The sequence below is a fragment of the Rhinopithecus roxellana genome, chromosome 18 (assembly GCF_007565055.1).
Source record: "Rhinopithecus roxellana isolate Shanxi Qingling chromosome 18, ASM756505v1, whole genome shotgun sequence".
Classification (NCBI taxonomy): Eukaryota; Metazoa; Chordata; class Mammalia; order Primates; family Cercopithecidae; genus Rhinopithecus; species Rhinopithecus roxellana.
In genome coordinates, this window is record NC_044566.1 from 17,126,639 (window position 1) to 17,137,038 (window position 10,400).

Sequence of the window (10,400 nt, forward strand, 5' to 3'; positions counted from 1 at the left end):
TCAAGACTTCTATAAAACCAAATACAATGAAATGCCATGTCAATGCCCAGAGATTTTCTACAAGACAAGCAATTCAAAATGCCTTACTCCTTATAAAATCCATTTTCTCACTGGTAGAACTTAAGAGATGTGAAGAGGCAAATAATTACTTGTGGAAGGTCAGGTCTTCATGCTGTTCATGTTTCAAAATTCTAAAACAAAAGTACTCTCTTTAGAAAGTGTACAATTTTAAATAATTTAAATTGGAAATACATGAACCTGTGTGTGTAATTTGTTGTTTTGCATTGTTTCCTTTCTTCATTCACTAATCTGCTGAAAGATATTTACTAACAGAAGAGTATTTGTCTGTTTGATTTCGCTTTCAAAACAGCTAGAAGAGGATTTTACATCTGGCAATCTTCTTTATGTTACCTATACATAAGAATGAATGCAAATATAATAAATAAAATTTGCCTTTTACAAAAGCTAGTTGTAAGACAGATAATGTTGCTTCCAAAAAAAATTGATTGTTAAATAATATAAGTATCAATGAGATCATTCTTCATGTGGCTGCCAGATATAAGACCACTCCTCCTGAGAAAGTCTTTTAATTGTGTCTTATTTTACAATAAAAGCTTGTCCTTTTATGATACCCCAACTTCTTCATAGAAGTGCTCTACAGGGAAAAGAAATAGAGAAGAATCCTCAAATTCACTGTAAAACAATTTCTTAACTGTCAGGAGATTCGGCCTTCCCTTCCCAAATAGTTATCATTTGTATACACATGGGCGATTTTCTTTTTATGTAGAAAACAATCTCCTAAAATAATCTTGCAGAAACTCATATATGGGGAACTTTGGTGATCTGTCTTTGGATATTTGTGTTTATTTTTATTAAAAAATAAACAGTTTATGGCAAAACAATTATTCAAATTGGTGGTATTCCTCTTCTTAAAAAGTGCTGTTGATTACATACCTATTAGCTATCATAAAATAATGAAAAATGCAAAATAAATTACAGATATATTGAGATGACCTACACCTTCATTAGGTCTCTCTCTGTCTCTCTCACCTGTGTTTGTATGTGTGTGTGTGTGTGTGTGTGTGTGTGTTTGTACATACATATACTTATATGGAAGGGCATAAAGGAGAGAATAAACCATTATTTTTAAAAGTGTCAATTTAATGACAAAGGATGCTTGTGTCACATTCCTTAATCCTGAATCAAGGATTAAGCCTTTTTAATTAATTGAGCAAAGGCATTCAGGCAGCTTAAGGCAGCTTAGATGGTGCTGCAGTTTATTTAATATTATAGCAGCAAGGAAGAGCTTTCTCTCCTCCATAATATAAGAGATTCTTTCAAAGAGGGTAACATCACTGATATAATTCTTTCTTATAGAGAGGAAAATTTCCATCCCATTGATAGAGATAAATGAAAGATATTGGAAAAACACTTTTATAAATATACAGTAAGTAATTTCATGTAATTTAGTAAAAAATGATTTGTTAAATAAGTATTAATACAACCAATATCAAATAAATTGACTTAAATTAAAAAGATTTATCCAGCATGATTGTACACTACTACCACTATATAACAAAATGTCATTTTTTGGACATGAGTCATAAATTGCATTGATGTGCAATGGCCAAAGTGTAACTTCTGTTTAAATCAAGAAACAAAGCCAAGATAAATAAAAGTCTATTTTTTTTTTTTTAATGGCCAGGTTCAGGTGAATAACGCTGAGGATACTGAAAGAGGAATTGAAATTCTGAATCTGTCAATTAGCTGCTGAAAGAGACCAAATTGGTTGCTTAAGTAAACAATCAGACAAGGAGTATAATAAAAGTTGTTCTTTAGTGGGAAGGAGAAGAAACTGGAAATTCAGGTCAAATAATCAAGTTTCTGAGAAAGTCTCACAGATCACAAAGAATTAGAGACCATTATTATCTTTCTCAACTCTCAACAACCAGTAGGAAAACAAATTCCACAACGGGTTGTGAATGAAACATTTAAACCGTTAACATCTCTTGCTTTTGGAAACAATTGTAATTTCGATGTCAGTTTTAAGTTATATCCAGAATAAGGATTGTACTTTGGTTTTGGGGATATACTTACATGGCTTCTTAAACAACTTTGTTCCTCTTCATTATAAGTTAAAGAGTGAACATTATTACTTTAGGCAATTAACAACAAATAAAGAGTAAAGAAATATTTCCCCATCCCTAAGAAAAGAATGTTTTTGAGGGCATGTCTCTGTCTGCATTCATGGATCCATTCCAAGGGTCCTCCAGGCATGGAAATATCTTAAGTCTTCCTAATACCTCTATGTACCTGATTAGAATTAGAAAATATTGGCAGATACTCAATTGAGTAAAAGAAGTGCAATAACATGAATTCTGGTCTTTATTTGTTCTTCTCTTGAGAATGTAATTTTTAAAATAATATTTTGGAGATTTTACTATTTACCATGCTGAATATTTTTTAGTAGATACATATCAAGCATTTCATATGCACACACATTTTCTCTTAGAAATTGTTACTTAAAGAATTTCCACCTTCGTGCTTCCAAACTTTGGAAGCTAATGAAGAAATTTTGGTTTTCAGTAAACCTTTTAATACATAAATCTTGATTGATTTCCATTAATATATACAGTAATTTAAAGAAAAAAGCTCATGATATGATTTTACATTACTCATAATTAGTCTTCATACCATGCAGCACAGCCCATATTGTTTTTATCAACCAGAAGGTTTCTCATTAAAAGTAAAATAAATAATGTATATTCTGCCTTTAGAACAAAGTTGGATATTAAAAGCCAAAATATTTAATAGACCATTTAGGAATCACTGAAATATTGTTGAATAAATTGAAGGGAGTACTTCCTTATGGAAAATGTGTTGCTTCATAGCCCAGTGCATGAGTTTGTGTGGTGTTCAGAAAACATTCCCAGATTACCTTGATTAATTTCACTATGTCTTGTGAAAGCGTGCAGGTATGATTGATTCATTGATTCTATAATTAGAAAGGATAGAAATAAAACATTTCCTTTTGGATTGCATCAGAAAATGATTTTCTTGAAAGGGAAAACTGCTAGACATATATTAAATTTAGCTTCCTGTTAATCATACCAAAAATTAAATAGCCTGTTTCATACCATGAACAAGATACTTCTTGTGTAAACAACAAATAGAAACCTCCCATAGTGTGTATATGTCTGTATGTTTGTGTGTATGTATGTTAATCCTTACGGATTGCATGACAAGTAAAGCTAATTTAAGAACACACATTTAAAAAATAGAGTTTTCATTTTAGTTTTATTGTAGTGAGTAGTATTTTTAATTTTCTTGAAAGGCACCCAAGAATAATTATTTTTGTGAACCAAAAATATATAAAACTGTACAGAATAAATATTTCATAGAAATCTAACTATACCTTCTTGTAAAATAAAGCTACATTGTCCCTCTCTTGAGGCAACTTAAACCACTTACCTTTAGAAGTGCCTTTTGCTACTGATTTATGGCATCTATCAATATACATCAATAAAAATAAAATAATTTTCCTATTTACTTTACAACTGTGAATTACTTGCCACAAGAAATTATTTCTATCATGGTCATTCAAATTTACAAAGAATTAAGCCTATGAAATAAAGCAAACCCAACAGATTCTCTAGTCATATTTACAGCAGAATCTCAGTAGCATTTTTAAAATATCCCTAGAAGAAGAATTAAACTTTGAACATAAATGACATACTTTAGTTCACAGCAGCACTGACATTAAAATTATCTACACAAAATGTGTAGAAAACCCCCCAAAATACGCTTATTTATTCCACCTGAACTATTAATCATTTTAACTTTTTAAACTTAGAATGCATGAGAGTGGCATTTGTTTAAGCTCAAACGCTCAAAGTTTTGAGCCACCCATGACCTATGTAATTACAACCTTTATATTTTTTCTTCACTGTTTGTAATTTATAATTGTCAAGTTCCAGTTTCTTTTGCATTTATTGCAAGAAAGTTAGGTATGTTTGACAATATACATTTTTGAAGTACATACTGGTTATAAACAATGTATTCCTTACATATTATAACTACATATACAGGTATGGTTTTTAAATGATGAAATCCAATTGTAATTAATCTATAGGGAAAGCAATTCAAGAAAATTCGGGGTACTTAAATGTTCAACCTTTTTAGATGTGCAAGAGGACTCCTATGAGACACTTTTCAGTATATGGAGAAATATTACTATAACCCTTGAATGATTTACATGCAAGGATTTATTTTATTTGGGACAGACTAAATTGCCTGAAGATAATGCCATGGCTTCTCCCAATGATCCCTGAGTTTATTTTTCTTCCTTTTTTTCCCCCATAGTTTACTACTGTGCTTAAGTTCTGATTGATGACACACTCATGTAAGGCACTTATTTACAAGGTATGGACTTAAAACAGAATCACAGCATTTCTGTGAAAGCCCTCAAACTCTCCATCTATGTTTGCTGCTCCAGGACTTCTAAATAGTCAGGTTCAGCATGTAAATTAGCTTTGAGTTCAAAATACTCATTTTTCGTCTGTTCCACTAATACCTTCCTTGGACGTGAGTACATTAATGTTTCCATTAATTTCAATTCTTCGTGGGCTCCTGGATAATGTGCCTCCATATCAGGCTGGAGCTGAGCAATGTTTTTCCTTAGGTATTCGGTGATTCCCAGTTGCTGAAGTTCCCTTTCTTTTTCTAAAATGTTTCTATACAATGAACTGGCATCTTGGAAGGATAAAAATTCTGTTGATTGGTTTGTGGTTTTGTATTTCATATTGGACCCTGTGAGTGGTGAATGATTTTCCCGTTCCAAAAGACTTCTTTGGAGATGTTTTGCATCACTTCCTTCTTTCTCATTCCTCTCTTCTTCCTCTTCCAAATGCTTTGGACCAAAGGAGGGACTTCTATAGACATGAACCATGGGGCTCACCATGTGCTGTTCATAGAGAGAGGCAGAGGGTCTTTCAGTAGTGTGATGAGTGGTTTTATGGCCATACATGCTGTACTGAAGATGCACAGGACTGTTGTCCCTCATTTGCTCATCTACTTGTTTCTTTTTGTATCTTCTCCTGCGGTGAAGAACAAGAACCACTATCCCTGCAGCACAGAATACAATAGTGATGAACACAATCAGAAGTCCCAATATTAGAACAGACAGTGGCACAGCGTCTGTAAGAGATCGTAAAATAGTATCGGCCGTATTCGTTGTTGTTGTAGGAGTGGTTACAATAATGTAACCAGTCTGTGTTGGCATGGATGGGTTATTTACTAAACCTGGACAAAGAAGTTCACTATTTAGGGCTTTTAATTCCTTTTTGTCAAGATGCCCAGGAGAAGTGCAGAGGATGTCATCTGTTACTGTGTTCTTGCTTAACTTTTGTATCCATTGTTGCAGTCCAACCAGGTCACAGGAGCAGTCCCAGGGGTTATCCTCAAGGTCAATCTGGGTTAGTAAATCAAGATCATCCAAAATATTACTTACAGGTAGATGGGTAAACTGGTTTGTTTTAAGATTTACCTTAGTTAGAGGAACCCCTGAAAAAATATGTGGTGGCAAAACTTGGAGGAGGTTGTTATTTAAGTAGAGGACTTTAAGTTTAGGCATTGGATTAAATGTTCCTGGCAGTATTTCCTTAATGGCATTGTATTCAAGATATAAGTATTCAAGATTGTGGAGGCCAAGGAACATGCCTTTACTTAATTTGGTCAGATGGTTACCATTTAGATAGAGCTTTTGTAATCTCGTTAGGTTCATAAATGATCCTTCTTCAAGAACTTCAATACGATTGTTTCCCAAGTGAAGCATTTCCAAAGTGAAATATTCCACTAGATCAGACTTCATTAAACTATGAATAATATTTCCCGCTAGAATGAGCTTTCTAGGATTTTGCGGAGGAGGTCTCAGATCTGATAAGCTTTCAATGTTGCGCTCCTGACAATGTATTAGAAGTCCTGATGGGGATAGGACTTTGCAGTTACAAGGAATAGGGCAGTAAGGTCCTGGAAGTTGAGTGGATGGCTTTGTAATATAAGGTATCAAACGTGGTGCTTTGGTGGGTGGTTTTAGAATGGATGTGGTCTTAGTTGACATGCGACTATCATTTATTGAAGATGTTGCTGCCAAATGTAATGATCCTGAAGGATCCTCATGTTCTTCATACACTGGTGGAGTAGGGCAAATAGATTCCTTCTTTAGTCTGCTGAGTATACTTCCTTTAAAAAATGGAGGGCTATTGCAGACAACATCACCAATTATAGACTGCGGAGGCATATTCTCCAACCAAGTTTTTAACTGCAGTAAGTCACAATTGCAGGCCCATTTATTGTCCTCCAACTGAAGATCCAATATTCGGCCAATGTGTTCGAGAAAACCAACATAAGGCAATGTTTGTAACTGATTTCCACGAAGATCTAGATGGGTTAAAGGGACAAATCGGAAGATGTTGGGAGGAAGACTCTCGATAGCATTGTCATTTAAAATTAACACTTTGAGTCTGTTGAGCTTGCTAAAGGCACTTGGTTCAATCACTGTGATAAAATTGTTATCGGCTTGCAGGAATTCCAGGTTTTCCAGTCCATGGAAAGTATCCTCTTTAAGAATTTCTAAAGAATTGTGATTGATATGAAGTTGCTTAAGGAGGCCAAGGCCATTAAATGCACCTATCTCAATATCTGCAATATTGTTAAATCCAAGGTGTATTGAAATAGCATTGGTAAGCCCAGAAAAGTCATTTGTGTGAAGCATTGTCAAGCCATTATTTAATAAGCTTAGTTGGAAAGGTCGTGATGGTGGCACACTTATTTCAGATACAGTCTTGATACCTTTTTCTTCACAATTTATTAGCATTGTGCCATCTTTTTCCTCACAATTGCAAAGAGAATCACAAGAGCTTCTGGCTGAGAACACTGGAGTTTGGGACTGTAAAGATATACAGGCAAGGAGAGATGAATAAAAGAGATGAATCCACAGCTTCATGTTGTCATGTGACGAAATCCGATTCTGTAAAATAAAACGCAATAGCAAGGGACTTTAGTGGGCAGAACTGCGGAGGAGATGAAGCTGACAGTTTCAAAATAATAGGTCTGTCTCCAAAACGCAAATGACTGACTACCATGAAAATATGGGTACCTTGCTGCATTTACATCGTTTTTTCTTTTTTTTTTTCTTCCTAATACTCAGACAGGCAAGTCTGGCTGACTTTTAACTTGCATTGTGGTCAAAATATAAAATTTCGGTCAAGGGGAATTTAAAATATTGTATCATAATTTGTGTTCACATCTGATGAATAACCTGCGTTTTAACAGATGAGAGAGGTGCCGTCTTAGAGCATTGACACTTCACTATGATGCAAAGTTACATATTTGAAAACTTTTTTTTTTTAACCTTAAGGAACATAAATTTGAGGCTGGAGGATTATCGTATAAGACAAATATGTAGTTGTTAGCCATAAGCATAGAGAACTGTAGGGAATGTAAAAAATGATAAAAAGAGTGTATGTGTGCATGTGTGTATGTGTGTATACATGTCCGCATGTAGCATGCATTGTCTTTCTTTATATTGTTGAACTGTGTGTCACACAATAACATCTAATAACTGTGTCTGTGTTTTCACTTGCTTTGGTTTTGGCTTAAAATTACATATATAATATATATATGTGTGTGTGTGTGTGTGTATATATATATATATTTACACACACTAATTTTATTGTTTATTTTGAAAACCTTGAGGAAAATATGTCTTTGATCAGGTAATAAAGTATAGTACAATAAGAACTCTTTTAATTATTCAATCTAGGGCAGTTTGTATAAGCGTAATAGTATCAGATATATACACTTAAGAGTGACCATTAAAATTTCACTTAAATCCTTATATTTAATGTTGAATTTCTAGAAGCAGCATATTTCTTACTGCTTTTTAATTATGTTATAGATGAGGTTGAAATAGTAAAAACTAAAGAAAAATGATTAATCTTTAACACACGTTTCAGGCTGCTGTAAAAGAATAAATAATGCTTCATCTAAACTTCTAGCAAATGACTTCCTAATGAGGTTTTGAAACAGTCTTTAGGGCATCTAATGTTATCACATAATTAAGCAGCTGGTCTCCTTGATTATAAGACTTAAAGTCACGAACAATGAAGTCTGAAACAAACTGTATCATATTAAACTTTTTGATGGTGTTTCAAATTTGGTAAAAGAAAAAAAGGATGGGTCAGAATAACATCATGTATTCCAATCCTGAAACATGTAACAAATGCGTCTGAAACAGCAATTCTTAAAAAGATTTTGTCCTTTAAATGACAGTTATGCAAGGTAAACATTTACAGCTCTAATGATATCTAATTTTATTTCCTTCCTTTAAATATTATACTTTAAATTTATATAAACTAAATTGAAATATAAATACCACATCTTATGACTATTCAACTTTTCAAAACAGTAATCAGTTTTCATTTTTGTTGTTTGAAATGTGAACAGTAACTGAATCAAATTAACATTCACAATCAGGTAAAACATACCAGAACCCAATCAACCATCCTGAAAGTAAACTTTCATTCCCTGAAAACATAGTGTTTTATTGAAAACACATACAGTACAAAGTTCCTGAAAGGCAAAAGACAACTAAAGAAACAAAACAACATACTGTGTTTCCATGTGAAGAGAAAGTCAGAAGACTTTATTTTTCTCTAGGGAAATAGTTCGATTTTAAACAGCTTTGTGAGCTGAGGTTATAAACAAGCAGCATGTAATTGGAGTCTTCAACTTGTGGATTAGCTTCCACAAACACTAAAAGTACTTATTCATAAATTACCAAGAGATACTAAGATTTATTTCACCAGGTATAGCATCAGAGAAAATACCAAATAATTCTTCAGTGATAAACTCTTGTTATTTTTTAAATCCTATATGAATTTTGTGCTCTTCAAAATGTGCTAGGAAACAGTTTCTAATCTCTTCAGAAACGCACACAAATGTGGAAAGTGGTTCTCTACTGACAATATCCGATACAGTGGTAAAGAGGTCAAAAGATACTCATTGACATATTTTCTGAGAATACATATTTTCAAGTCAGACAATAATATAAGTAGCATACAAAGTGCAAAGAATTATTCAATATTCTGCTTATATTTGCAATTCAACATTCACATTTGGAAGCGATCCTTCAGAAAGCATACATATTTAGTTTCTAACAACAAACTGCATGTTGTAAAAGGAATAGTGGAATATTATATTTGTTCTTCTCTACAGCCAGCTGTTAGACTAAATGTCTGCTGCTCAGAGAATACAGGCATCTGCTACAGTGTTAGTTGTGCCAGTAAGCAAGAATGAAATTGAGTATCCTTTAGTGCAAAGTTGTTTATTTAAAGGAGGCGAAACTACAAATTCAATCACTTTACTATAATGCAAAAATAAGTATAAGAAAAGCCTGGAAACATCCATCTTACCTGTAAAGCAGAGACTCTTCCTGACGTTATCTGTAACGCACAGCTGGAAGAGGTGTTCAAAGTAATTCAGTTCCTTTATTAAAAAAGAAAACACCAACCACTGCGTACTTTCTTCTCAAATATCACTTTTTGTCAAGTCCCATAGGTTCATAAAGTTAAAACCTCTGGTCAAAGATAGAATACTGAGCAATTCATTGAAAACATTTCAAGCAGAGTGCATACTAGAGCATCCTGAAGCAATTGTCCCTTTTTCCCTCAATTAAAATTCACAGCATACTTCCCAGCTATGCTGACTTTTTTGCATATAGTTAACCATTTGCAAGCTGCTGAATGCAGTAAGTAAACAAGATGTTTAACAGAGCTGGGATTGATCACTCTTGCTTTCTTAGTTTGTAGATCCAAGCTGCAGCAATGTTCTCCTTCCTCCTTTTCTAGTATTTCTTGTTAGCTCAGTTTGTTATTAGTCAGATTGCCAAGGGCTGGGAGGTAGGCGTACATAAAGAGACTTCTTGGCTTTTGACTCAGCCTGTAAGCCCTTCCCCATCAGAGCGTTTTAATCTGCCAGTGTCACATAACACACGAGACAGCTCCACCTTGGGAATGCTCAACTCCTCCTCTTTCTGCAAATGGTCTTTCCACTCCCTTTCAATACCAAATACAGTTCAAGTGAATTTTGATGGAAATAATAACACATCGTTTTAAATGCTTAATAGTACATTGTGTTATTATAGCCAGCTAAATAATACATTATGTTAAATTCTCAACTAACACTGTTCTGTAGTGTTTGCACACATGTGTGCAGGAAACACAAGAATGTTGCCTATAGAGTAGTCACCTCTTTTTTACAAAAAAATCTGGTATTTATAGTTGAAATTGTGCACTCACTAGATTGTAAAATGTTAACACGAGCAGCTTCCCTGCAATATT

The 10,400-nt window shown here is 33.7% G+C and overlaps 1 protein-coding gene across 1 annotated transcript; it reads right to left on the reverse strand.

Moving 5' to 3' along the window:
* Positions 1-3,280: 3,280 nt before the first annotated feature.
* SLITRK6 (SLIT and NTRK like family member 6) lies at positions 3,281-9,977 on the reverse strand. Its single transcript, XM_010352889.2, has 2 exons — positions 9,474-9,977; positions 3,281-7,027 (listed from the first exon to the last, which is right to left on the reverse strand). Exon 2 carries the CDS (start codon positions 7,001-7,003, stop codon positions 4,478-4,480), a length of 2,526 nt encoding a protein of 841 aa, XP_010351191.1. The 5' UTR covers positions 7,004-7,027; positions 9,474-9,977; the 3' UTR covers positions 3,281-4,477.
* Between the last annotated feature and the right edge of the window lie 423 nt (positions 9,978-10,400).